The 12,897-nt window shown below is 53.4% G+C and overlaps 2 protein-coding genes across 2 annotated transcripts in view; one reads left to right on the top strand and one right to left on the bottom strand.

Annotated features, from left to right (window-relative positions):
- Positions 1–12,897, top strand: part of TLR9 (toll like receptor 9) — a 112,055-nt gene that overhangs the window by 79,393 nt on the left and 19,765 nt on the right. The gene's annotated exons all lie outside the window — the stretch shown is intronic.
- Positions 1,073–6,156, bottom strand: PPM1M (protein phosphatase, Mg2+/Mn2+ dependent 1M). The gene is made up of 10 exons (XM_025885351.2): positions 5,918–6,156; positions 5,137–5,260; positions 4,741–4,995; positions 4,187–4,299; positions 3,756–3,840; positions 3,518–3,636; positions 3,304–3,367; positions 2,966–3,073; positions 2,709–2,857; positions 1,073–2,344 (listed from the first exon to the last, which is right to left on the bottom strand). The coding sequence occupies exons 1-10, from the start codon at positions 6,139–6,141 to the stop codon at positions 2,200–2,202; spliced, it is 1,386 nt and encodes a 461-aa protein (XP_025741136.1). The 5' UTR covers positions 6,142–6,156; the 3' UTR covers positions 1,073–2,199.

Raw genomic sequence — 12,897 nt, 5'->3', positions numbered from 1 at the left:
TTGATGGGGGTTAGAGGCAGGCACAGGATGCTGCCCACACTGCTGGGGGGCAGGTGTGTTTGCTGAAGAGAGGAAGTCAAACTGCAGGCTGCTAAGGCACACTCTTGCGTTGACTAGCCACCTAACTAGAGCAGGCCTGGAAAGGCTGCCAGCACTTCGGGGGCCCCCAGGATGTCAGGGCCTAGCTGTGGCCAGACGGAGGCCCAGAAGTGCCTGAGAAATTTGGTAGTTTTCCCTGTCCCTTCCCTGGAGAATGTATAGGAAATGGGAGTCTAAAATGAGTTAATGAGGGGCACCTGGCTGGCTCAGTAGCGCATGTGACTTTTTTTTTTTAAGATTTTATTTATTTATTTGAGAGAATGAGAGAGAGAGAGAGAGAGAGAGAGAGCGCACATGAGAGGGGGGAAAGTCAGAGGGAGAAGCAGACTCCCCACCGAGCAGGGAGCCCGATGTGGGACTCGATCCCGGGACTCCAGGATCATGACCTGAGCCGAAGGCAGTCGCCTAACCAACTGAGCCACCCAGGTGCCCAGCGCATATGACTCTTGATCTCAGGGTTGTGAGTTCAAGCTCCACACTGGGCATGGAGCTTACTTTAAAAAAATAAATGAGCAAATTAAAAAATAAAAATAAAATGAGTTAATGGGCAGGAAAGGGGGCCTGAGAGCCTCCCCAGTAATCTAAACATGTAAGTTTTACCATCAGTTCTGGTGCGTCTTAGCCCATGTCCCTCCTGGCCCCCATCTAGGGTTGTGGGTTGCCTGAATAGAATTTTTGTAAACTAAAGTAGGTGTGAGGCTGAGATCATAAAGGTGGTCGCCTTGTAATTCAACAAATGCTTCCGAGCACCTGGGCCTTGGCAAATGCTAGGTGATGACAGTCTTTTTTTTTTTTTAAAGATTTTATTTATTTATTTGAGAGAGAGAGCATGAAAGAGGGGAGGTCAGAGGGAGAAGCAGACTCTGCTGAGCAGGGAGCCTGATGCGGGACTCAATCCCGGGACTCCAGGATCATGACCTGAACCGAAGGCAGTCGCCTAACCAACTGAGCCACCCAGGCGCCCAGGTGATGACAGTCTTGTGGGGAAGGTGAAGAACTAAGCTGTTCATCAGACAGTAAGCCCTGGAACACTGATTTGTCTCCAGCTAATTCTTGGTTTATCGAAGTAGGCGTGCAAAACGAGGTTAAAGGCACTCCTGCTACATCAAGCCCAGAGCTCACGGATGGTGGTAGAGACTTTTTTGTGTCCTAGACCACAGTTCTCACTGGGGCTCACCCCACGCTGGGGACTAGGGAGGCCCTCGGAGAAAATGCAGTCCTGACTATAGGCAAATTTGCAAGGGGGAGCGGAGACCGATTCTTTGGAAAGTAACAAGAAAGAGCAAAAAAGTGTACTATAATGCCAAGCTTTACAGCAATTCATGATTCACAAGGGCTCTTCAGCACACATTTAATAATAGGAGGTGATGGGGAGTAACAAAACCAAACGCATTGCTGACACATCAGCCTATGGCAGGGCTGGGGGCCAGGAGGGAGTGATCGGGGGACATTCCCGGCTCAGCAAAGAGTCCCGGCTCTGGGGCTCCTCTTGCCTCTTTCTGTTCTTCCCCAACTTTAGGCCCCCGAGCCTGTGCCTCATTTCCAGTGGCAGAGGGGGGCAGGGCAGTACCTGGGCTGGTCTCTCCCAAGGGGCTGATTCAAATCGGCTGTTGAGCAGATAGAAGGCTACCCATAGTTTCCCATAAGGCACCTTGCATGGGCTTTGGGGGTTACTGAGTAACTATCCTGACATTCATGGGTTGGAGACCTGGATCCAAACAGGCTCTTCTGCCCCTCCTGGCATTTGTGGCCAATGCCCTTAGTCCCACTGTCCCCATCTGGGAATAACGCTGGGCTGCTAAGACCCTGTCAGAGAAGCACCCCACCCCCCCACCGCCCTGGGTTTCCAACGTTGCAAAGGGAGGTTATTAATACTGCACTCTTGCCCTGCCTGCCAAAGGGCGGACCTGGGGAGCTGGGCTCTCCATACTCTTCCTGTTTCAGCTGCCTGGTATAAATGCTCTCCTTGAAATAGGCTGGGGTGGGGGATCACCCCATTGTGTCTGGGGCAGGGCAGGTAGGCCTGCTGTTGACCATGGTGGAGGGATGCTCGGACTACACCCGGCCCCAGAATGGTTCTGGGATATAGTGTCTGAATCCTCAGTGGCCACCGCTCCTCTGGCCCTGGCTGTGCAACGGAATCACGAACACCGAGATGTCGTCGTAGGACACCTGCCCGTCCCCTGTGGGACCGTCGTCCTTTCCCTGCGTGCTGTGTATCAGCGTTTGGGCCAGCTCCGAGAACCTGTGGGGGTCATCCTACAGATGCACTTTGGAGCCACAGCAAAGAGGCAACGGCCCCCCTCGGGGAGAACTTGCTGCATAGGGCTGGACACGTGGGGACCCAAACAATGCAGTCCAGCTGTGGAGCCAGGCAAGCCGTAAGCATGGGAAGGCCACAGGCTGGACCATGGAGATTTTTGGTCCTGGGGATTTCTGAACCCGGAGATTTGGGGGACCCACAGTCACCCCCCCAGAAGTGAATTGCTGTAAAGAGCTCCACTCCTGACCACATGCCCCGAGCCGGGCGCATCAGCACTGTCTGCTCAGCCACAACTACATCCTGGTGTCGCTGCTGGCAACAGGCAGGTCCCCAGAAGCTATAGTACCTGTGCGGGTCCTCTCGGTTGCCAGGGAGGAAGCTCCGTACCAGCCGTGCCACCTGCTCATTGGACAGGACATCCCAGAGACCATCAGTTGCCATGACAACCACATCCTCCTCCTGCAGCTCCAGTTGGTCCACATCCAGTACAGTCACCTGCAAGTTAAGCCCGAGGATCCCTCAGCGCTCCCTTCCCGGCTCCCGCCTGCCTCATCATCTGCTTTTCTGGGCAGATGGAAGCTGGTGTGGGCTTTGCCCACTCACCTGTGGGACAGAGAGCAAGAAGGGCTTGAGCTGAATGTTTGTGTCCAGGACTCTGAGCTGATGGTCTCCCAGGCCCCGGGAGACAGCCAGTGTTCCCAGTAACCGAGCCTGGGGACAAGGGAGACGTGAGGTGACGGCAAACAGCCCCAGCCAATGTGCAAAAAAGTAACACAGACGCGTACTGTGGCCCTCAGGTGCCCTGGGTTGAGGGACAAACATCCTGTAGCCTTGGAGCAAACCCCGTGACCCCAGCCACAGCCCCCAACAAGGAAGAAAGGAGCTCCCACCTCTGCAGGGAACAATTTAAGAGGGGTTCTTAGAGGAGGCCATTCACTGACCTGTCTACCCTGCCCATGGATCAGTGGGTACTTGAGATCCGACTTCTCCACGCACTTGTAGCTCCTAGCAGGAGCAGACCCAGCATCAACGCTGGCCCCACCCACCCCCTCGCCTCCCCGCACCAGGGAGCCCACCCTGCCCAGGTGGAGGAGGACACACACTGGGCCTGGATGCCAGGGCTCTCCCCACCGTCTCCAACCCCACCTCACTCACCAGCCTCTCATGTGGTGATCCCGGAACAAAACCTTCTGCCCCAAGTCATCCCCCTTCAGTCGCCGAGGGAACTCCAGTCGGGTGAACTCACCTGCCAGGAGCTCGGGGTAGACGAAGGCCTGGGGTAGGGGGGACAGGCACAGACTGTCTCACAGAGACTGGCTCTCTCTGGTGGCCTTCGGTGACTCTGGACTCACAAGTTGGGGCTCCACAGCCTCCCTCCGCTAAAGGCACCTACCAGCTGCTGGATCCGCTGCCGCTCAGTCTCCGGGGTGAACTCAGAGCTCAGGGGCCGAACCTCATCTTTCCGTACCAATATGGCCCTGGACGGGGTTGCCGAAGAGAGGGAGAGGTCTGTGGGGCAGATTCCCCCCTCATTCATGGCCTCACTCCTGTCGGCCCCTCCTCCAGCCACCAGGGACCAGTTCTGCCCGCCCCCCTACACCCCGTGACTACCTACAGCCTGCAAAGTAAAGGCTCAGCCCTTGGACTTGGCGCTCGAGGTGTCTGCCCTCCCTGGCATCTGCTGTCCACTCACACCTGACAGGCCAGGTACACCCAGCCAGTCAATCCCCATTTCCATCCCTCCACTTCCAGCCCCCTTTCACTGTCCCCCCTGCCCCTGGTGCCCGCCTGCCCGCACCACCCCACATACCCTCCAGCTCTTACCTGCTGTCCCCAGCATTGGCCACATACAGCTTGCCCTGCAGGGACACAGCCACCAGGGCTGTGCAGCCGCCCACTTGGCCTGAGGCCTCCAGCTCCCGCCCGATCACCTCATCCTGGGGCAAACCGAAGCCACCTGAGCTGCTGCCAGTACCGCCACCACACCACTCTGTCCCCAGTCCCCACCCCACCGTTCACTTCCCCACCAGCCAGCCTGGCGGTCCCCACCCAGAGTCTAGTGCTGACTCCAGGATCCCTGTGGTCAGAGGAGCTAGACGTATCCCCTGGGAGGGAGGGAAGTCCCATCCAGAACTGAGGAAGGGAAAGCAGCCCCCGCACCAGGGACCGGCAGGGCGCACGAGGTACGCAGCACGGAAAAGCACCTAGCACGTCCCAGGCGCTGGGTAAACGGGAGGGCTTATGATGACAGCGATGGCCCTTACTAACAAGCCAACCCCAGCCTGTCCTCCCAATGCAAAGATCCAAGGAGACCACCGCTGTGGGTAGGGGTGCCCCTCGGGTCCCTGGTCCCTTCCCCAGCCAAAGGCCACACTCACACATTCCTGGAAGGCACTCTCCAGAGCCCCGATCACCAAGTCTTCCGCCCTAATGCCCTTTTCTTCCACAAACTGGGGATCACTGGGGCAGACGCAATGGCCGCTGAGGTGCATGGGGGGCCGAGTGGCCACCATGCCCTCTACCACGGCCTCCAGCTGCCGGCGCAGGCAGGAGTGCAGGGTGTTGGCGGCCAGAATGGCTGCAGCTGGACCGCCGTGCCCATCGAACAGGGCCCAGTAATGACCTGTCAGGAACTGTGCAGGAAGGGCTTGGCGTCAGGCTCTGCCTGGCTTCCCCAGCTCTGCCCTGGCCCAGAGTGGGACACTAGAGCAAGAACCTCAACCTACAGTCCTGGTCCCAGCCTGAAAGCTGGGCTGGGACCCAGCTGTACTCACCTCCTCTGGGCACAATGTCAGCCACTCCCGGTCCTCTTCGGCCCCAAACTCACATCTCCCTATGCACAGCTGCCCACAGGCCGCCTGATCCTCATTGAACTCAGACTTCTCTGCATTGATGATCCTGAGACCGGTAAGTGGTCAGTGACCCTTCAGGGACACACCCATGTCCCCACGGGCAGAGACCAGAACTGGTACACAGAAGGAGGAGCCATACCCCTGAGGCAGCAGCCCCCATGCTGCCCCTGACACACATCTGGACAAACCTCAGGCTAAGGCAAAACTCGGGGCCCAGCCCCCCCTGGAGCCTACCCGCTGACCTAGGCTGGGAGGTGAGGGTGGGGCTGCCTGGGGAGATCTGGGCTCCTTTGCCTATCCTCCATCCCATCTCAGCCAGATTTCCTGTCCCATACAGCACAGGCCACAACCCCGGGTGAGATGCGTGCGTGCGGGGGTGGAAGGTAGCTCCGAGGCCCACGATGCTGGAACTCTACCCAGGGTCCCTGCCTCATCTTGGAAGCCCCAGAGGTGCAGGTCCTTCCCAACTCGCAAGCCTCTCTGAGGGAGGCTGGAGTCCCCAAGAAAAGGCCGCGGTGGGACTGGGAGTCGGGGTGGGGGGGTAAGCTGTCAGAGTCCCAGGTGCGGACCGGAGGGAGGTAGAGCCACAAGACTGGGGGCCGGGGGCACTCGCTCAGCTTAGGCTGTTTTCCAGGTTGGTCCCGGCGCCGGGATGGCCCAGCAGGGCCGGGGAGCGGGGGAACCCGGGGAGCGGGGCACTCACTCGGCGTAGCCTGCGTTCCAGGGCAGCGCGCGGCCCCGCGCCGGGCTGCGCACGGGCCGGGCGTCCGGGCGGCGCGGGGCGTCGGCGGTGCCGGGGCCCGAGCCCGAGCCGCGCAGGAAGCGGGGCCGCCGGTAGGGCACCGGGCTGGCGCGCGGCCGGGGGGGCCGCGGCGCGGGGAGCGGACCCCCCGGCAGGAAGCGGCGCCGGAACCAGCCGGCGGACATGGCGCGGCGGCAGGGGGCTGCCCGCGGGGCGCCGGGCGGGAGGAGGAAGCGGGCCGGGGGGCGGGGCCGGGGCGGGGCGCCGACGCCCCCAAACCCCGGCCTCCCGCGGGGAGTGCGCGCGCCGCCTGGGCGCCCTCGGGCCTGCCGAGCCTCGTCACGACCCCGAGGGGCCGAGGCTGTTGTCAAGCCCACTTCACAGGCAAGAAAACTGAGGCCTCGAGAAGCGAAGCGGCTCGCCCGCGTCACACAGCCAGCCGCCCGAGCAGGCCGGGTGCTGCTGCACACGCGGGGTGGGGGGGCGCTGGCCTGGGCGAGGAAAAAGGCCCTCCCGGCCACCCAGCGAGGTGACGGGGTCGTTCGGAGGCTGGGCACGCCCCGTCCGCCGCAGAGCCCCCGGCCTCCTCCTGCTGGGCCCCAGCCTTGCGCAAGGGGAAGATGAGAACAGGATGTGCTTGGAGGTGTCAGGCTGACGCGTTGAGTCAGTCTCAGGGCACAGGGTTCCCCCAGGTGGCCTTCATTCCCCACCCCCGCAGTCTGTCTCCCTCCGCCCCCACACGGGGCTTGGTGGTCACCCCAGCCTTCCTCATCGTGGGAGGCCGCTCCCCATTTCGGGGACAACCTCCCAAACGACCCCCCCACCCCCCGTCAAGATGTCCTCTCTGGATAGACAGCAGGATCTTTACACTAGAGTGTTCCTGCCTGGTGGACAAGAGGAATTCATGGTCCCCAAAAAGCTCCAACCAGAGTTCAGACCTGGAACTAAGGGAAGTGAAAGACTTTGATCTTCTCTGGAGGCAGGGTGTTGCAGTCTCTTCACCCCTGACCAGCTGTCACAGTGGGGTCCGCAGCAGTGTCTCCCTTCGCATCTGCTTTGTCACCCTTCTGTCACTTAAGCCCAACTCCTGGTGCAGGAGTGTTCTTTCTCCCTCATAAGGGGGTCTCTGAGGCCCACAGAGGGGAAGTGTCCTGCTGCCCAGGGTGTGCTGTTTCCATTACGACAGTTCAGCTGACGCAGAGCCCCCACAGGGGATTTCTCTTCCCCTTTCCTCCTCCAAAAACGCAGTCTTGCCAACTCAAAGGCCCTTAGCCCAGAGTCCCTGGGGAGAGTTGCAGGAGGAGTCCCTACCTTTTTCTCCACTGCCCAAGCCTAGCACATGCTCACGAGACCCTACTTCCTCTGGGCTGCCAGCCCTGCCCCATTGGGAGGTCCCCCTGCCCAAGGAGAATTTTTCTCGAGATGGGAAGGTGTGCTCCATGTCCGCTCCCTCAGACGACTCCAGTCCAGAGCAGCCTGGGGGCTAACTTACTGACCCCACTGGGTGCACCAGGCCCCAGGCTGGGGACAGAAGCACAGCACTAATGGAGATGGGCTCCCTGCTCTGATGGTGAAGTCCTGGTGGATGGTGCTGGATCCAGCTGGCAAGGGGGTGGGGGCTAAGTCAGAAAAAGCTTCCTAAAGGACCCCTCCCTGAGCTGTGCCCTATCATTGGAACAGAAATGGACCAGGGACCCAGGGTGAGGCAGACCCAATTCAGTCTGTGGGGTCACCTCGTCATCCCTACCAGCCAATGGCTCAGAGGGTTTTAAAGTCTAAAATGAGAGGAAACAACACACAATCTATTCCTCCAACCCACTGTCTTGGACTCCCCTGGGTGGGATGACTCCTGTCCTGTCAAGTCTATTCAGAGAAGCTCCTGAGGTGTCACAGGTGGTCTGTTGCTCAGCGTAGCTGTGGAGCCCTATGACAGCCCCATCCTCCCTGTCCCAAGGCAGCCTGAGCGTTCCTTCAGTGCCACAGAGGCTCCTCTGGCCTCTAGATTCCTGGGAGCCTCCACTCTTGTTTGGATCCCAAGCCCGACTCTCTTAGTTTTCTATCTCATTTTGCTGAAACACATCCTCTAACAACTCTTCAAGGAAGGAAGACGGAAGGTAACTCCCTGGGTCCTTGCAAGTCTGAAAGGGTTTTTCTCAAAAGCACCGCCCCCCTCCCCTTAAAGTAAGCTCTACACCCAACATGGGGCAAAAGCCTTTGCTTTTGCTGGATATTTTGGTTCAGAATTCTGACTTCTCTGTTCATTGTCTTTTGACTATTGCTGCTTCTGCAATCCAGTGCCCCTCTCATCCCCAGACCTTTGGATTGGCCATTTGCCTTTTTCTTTCGCCAGAAGTTTCCAGGCACTTCTGTCTCTGTTGTCTGAAATTGTAGGTGAGGTTCCTTGGGGTGGGTCTCTCTTCATTTCTGGGCTGAGCCCTCCCTGGGGGTCATGCACTCCTCACCCTCCAGTGACACCCTTCTCCCGACTGTTCAAGTGAACCCAAGCTTGCCCCGCTCCTGGCCAGACACCTCTCCTCAGCTAACTCAGCCAGTGTGTGAGGGATGGGGGTGGGGAGGAGCAGTTTAGAAAAAAAAAAAAAAAGATTTTTATGCTACATTTTTTTCACTCACAATGAGAATAGCTATTGTTGAGTCCCATGACTCAAAATTTCAAAGGTGGGGTGCCTGACTGGCTCAGTCAGTAGAACATGCAGAACTTGATCTCGGGGTCATGAATTCAAACCCCACGTTGGTCATAGAGATTACTTAAAAAAAAAAACCCAAAAAGAAGCCTTTTAAAAAACCCCAAATTCAAAAGGTGTAAAAGTATATTTAGTAACAAGTCTCCGCCCACAACCCCATCCCCTCCCTGGCCACGCAGTTCCTCTCCCTGGAGACATTACTAGTTTCTTGCAGATTCTTCCAGAGATGCCAGGTATTCTGTGCAAATTCAAGCAAAAAAAAAAAAAAATTACCTATAAGACAAGAAATAATGAGTGTTGGCAAGGATGTGGGGAAGAGGAAACTCTTTTGCACTGTTGGTAGGACCGTAAATGGGTTGCAGCCACTGTGGAAAACAGTATGGAGGTTCCTCAAAAATTAAAAATAGAGCCACCATATGATCCAGCAATTCCACTTCTGGGTATTTATCTGAAGGAAATGAAATCAGCATCTCAAAAGCATGTGCACCCTCATGTTCACTGCAGCATTATTTACAATAGGTAAGACATGGAAACAACCAAAGTGTCCACTGACAGATGAATGGATGAAGACAGTGTGGTACACAACACACACACACACACACACACACACACACACACACACACACACGCACACAGGAATATTACTCAGCCATAAAAAAGAAGGAAATTATGCCATTTGCAACAACACAAATAGACCTTGAGTGCATTAAGCTAAATGAAATAAGAGAAAGATTAAACACTATATGATCTCACTTATATGTGGAATCTAAACAAACAAATCCCAAATTGATAGACACAGAGAACAGATTGCTGGCTGTCAGAGGCGGGGGGTAGGGTTGGGCAAAATGAGGGGAAGTTGGTCAAAAGGTATGAACTCCCAGTTATAAGGTAAGTAAATTCTGGGATGTAATCTGTAACATGGTAACTATATTAACCTGATGTATTGCACATTTGAAAGTTGCTAAGAGAGTAGAACTTAAAAGTTCTCATCACAAGAAAAATCATTGTAGCTATGTGGTAATGGATGTTAACTAAACTTATGGTCGTTTCACAAAATATACAAATAATAAATCATGTTGTACACCTAAAATTGATACAATGTGATATGTCTATATCTCAATTTAAATTACTTTAAAAATTAAATATATGTAAAATCTTTCCTCTTCTCCTTTTCTTTACATGAATGATAGCCTACACCTGACATTTTCATAGAAGATACCTCTATCTTTTAGTATTAGTCCTTGAAGAGCTGCCTTATTGTTAAGGCTACAGAGTAGTTTCTGCAAAAATGCAGATTTTATGTAGCTAGTCTCTCAGTGATGGACATTTAGCTTGTTTTCAGTTATTGGCTTTACAGTTTTTTGTGGGGGCGTATTGGTAGGATCAGTCCCTAGTAATGGAACTGTTGGGGCAAAGGCATTTGTTGTTCTCATAGCAGCCCTATTCACAATAGCCCAGAGGGGGAAATGACACAAGTGTCCATCATCTGGATGAATGGATGAACAGATTGTGGTATACACGTGCAATGGAATATTCTTCAGCCATAAAAGAACGAAGTACTGTCACATGCCACAATGTGGATGAGCCTCCAAAGCATTATGCTAAGTGAAAAAAGCCAGATATAAAAGGTCACGCGTTTTATGCTTCCATTCATATGAAATATCCAGAATAGGTCAATCCGTGGAAACAGAAAGCAGACTGCAGGTGGCCAGGGGCTGGACGAGGGAGGAATGGGGAATAACTGCTTAACGAGTACAGTTTTCTTTTGGAGTGATGAAAATGTTTTAGAACTAGAGATGGTGGTTGCACAACATAGTGAATATACTGACTTGATCACTTTAAGATGGTTAATTTTTTTTTAAGATTTTATTTATTTATTTGACAGTGCACAAGCAGGGGGAGAGGCAAAGGGAGAGGGAGAAGCAGGCTCCCCACTGAGCAGGGAGCCAGACATGGGGCTCCATCCCAGGATCCTGGAATCATGACCTGAGCAGACACTCAACTGACTGGGCTGCACAGGCGCCCTGGTTAATTTTATGTTATGTGAATTTCACCTCAATTCATAAAAGGAGGGGAGCATACACATTTACAATTTTGTAGATATTGTCCTACATGAAGGTTGCACCGATTTACTCTCCCATCAGCCTATTTTCCCATCATTTGACCATCATAGGTTTTCATTAAAGTTTTTAATCTTCCCTATAGATATGCAAGTCTAGTTTGATTTCCCTTTAACTTAGTAAGAAAGGATAATCAATTTTCTATAGTTCTGGGAGACCTATTTGTATTTCTTTTTCTGTGGATAGTCTGTATCCTTTGCCCAGTTTCTTAGTGAGCCATTGGGTTTTTTTCATATTGATTTGAGAGCTCTTTATTTATTAAGATTTATTTATTTATTGAGACAGAGAGAGAGAGAAAGAGAAAGGGAGAGACAGAATCTCCAGCAGACTCCCCACTGAGCAGGGAGCCCACCTCGGGACTTGACCCCTGACCCTGAGACTGTGACCTGAGCCAAAATCAAGAGTTGGACACCTAACTGACTGAGCCACTCAGGTGGCTAGAGCTCTTTATTTTGAAGTGAGTTACAGGTATGTTGTTTGTAGCCAATTACAGTTTGTTGTTTGTGTTTTCACTTTGATGGTGGCTTTTTCCATACAGGCTTTCAATTTTTAATGTAAATGAATTTATCAATTTTTTTTTCTTTTATGGTTGCTGAGTTTGGTGACATACTCAGAAGGCCTCCTTCATTCCAAGATTCTACAAAATTTTCCCTGTTTCTTCAGTATTTTTATAGCTCACTTTTTTTTCTAAAACATTTAATTAAACCTTGGATCCACCTGAAAAAAAAAACAGTATGCTCTAATAATTTCAATGGCTGACTCTGTATTGAGAAACATCAGAAAGGAGCAACCAACCTGTTCCTGGATACTGTGTTCAGCCTGGACTCATGTGAGGAGGGACTGTGTGCGGCTTTCTCATCTTTCCACCTGAAACCAGATCTCAGCCAGGGATGGAGTCTGGGCACTCTGCTGGCCCTCGGGCTCCTTGCCTGCATCCCAGGCTGTGAAGCTGAGCACGACTCGAACGCACCTCCCAAGGAGTTTCCTTCCCTGGTCAAACCCTCACCACTGAGGTGTGAGATACTGATGGAGGGCGCGAGGACCACTGCCCAGTAGGATTTCTCATCCTTTGATTGTTCCATTGTCTTGAGTAAAGGAAACTAAGTTCCTGGGGGACACTCACTACCTCATAACCTGCATCAAATCACTTCATCTCTCCAAACCTCAGATTCTTCAACTGTAAAATACAGTAACACCTCCCTCATAGGGCTGTCATGAGGATTAAATAAATGTGCCCAGTACATAGTAAGTGTGCAACAGAAAGACTAATTTGTTTTTGTTTTGTTTTCTTAAGTAAACACCCAACATGGGGCTCAAACTCAAGACCCTGAGATCCAGAGTCTCGTGCTCTACTGACTGAGCCAGACAAGTGCCCCAAGACTCTAATTGTTCATTCATTTATTTATTTGGCAAATATTACTGAACACTTACCAATGCTGGGCACTGTTCTAGGTGTTGGGGATGTGGCAGGGGCAAAAACTTAACTACCGGTAGAAGGAAAATAAGCAGGTAAATACAGGTATCAGGAAGCAATAAAAACAAAGAGAGTGATGCAGGCAGGGGTTAGTCAGGCAACAGGGGAGACCATGCAGTTAAGGTACTCACAGTTCATCCAGTGATGGACATTTCTACAGGGAACATAACATTATTACTTCATGAACCTGTTTTCTTGGCTAATTCCCGCTTCCAAGAAGTGGAGGCTCTTCTGCTTCTGTGGAATTGCCAAGTGCTCCCGTGGAGGTGGCCAGGTCTGAGAGCTGATGGAACTGTTGGCTCTGCGTGGCTCGTCCCATCTGCGATGTGGCAGGGCTGAGTCGGGGACTTGCCTATGAACTCTTCTTTCAAGGGCAGGCCATGAGGCCTCAGAGTCTTTATTTTACATTGTGAGTTCTGAGGTGGCCAACGTGAGCAAACTACACAGGTTCAGTCCTCAGGGTGTGCACAGGAAGATAAAGAGGAAAATCCTTCAGGGGTGGCTGAGCCACCTGGGTGGCTCAGGTGGTGATCTCGGGGTTCTGGGATCCCACCCCACATCTGGCTTTCCGCTCAGCAGCAAGTCTGCTTCTCCCTCTCAAATAAATAAAATCTTGAAAAAGAAAATTCTTCAGGCCGCCTGGAC

Source organism: Callorhinus ursinus, unplaced genomic scaffold (genome assembly GCF_003265705.2).
Source record: "Callorhinus ursinus isolate GAN/ISIS: 27379988/994484 unplaced genomic scaffold, GSC_fseal_2.0 scaffold15, whole genome shotgun sequence".
Taxonomy (NCBI): domain Eukaryota; kingdom Metazoa; phylum Chordata; class Mammalia; order Carnivora; family Otariidae; genus Callorhinus; species Callorhinus ursinus.
This window is presented reverse-complemented; position numbering and strand designations above follow the sequence as displayed.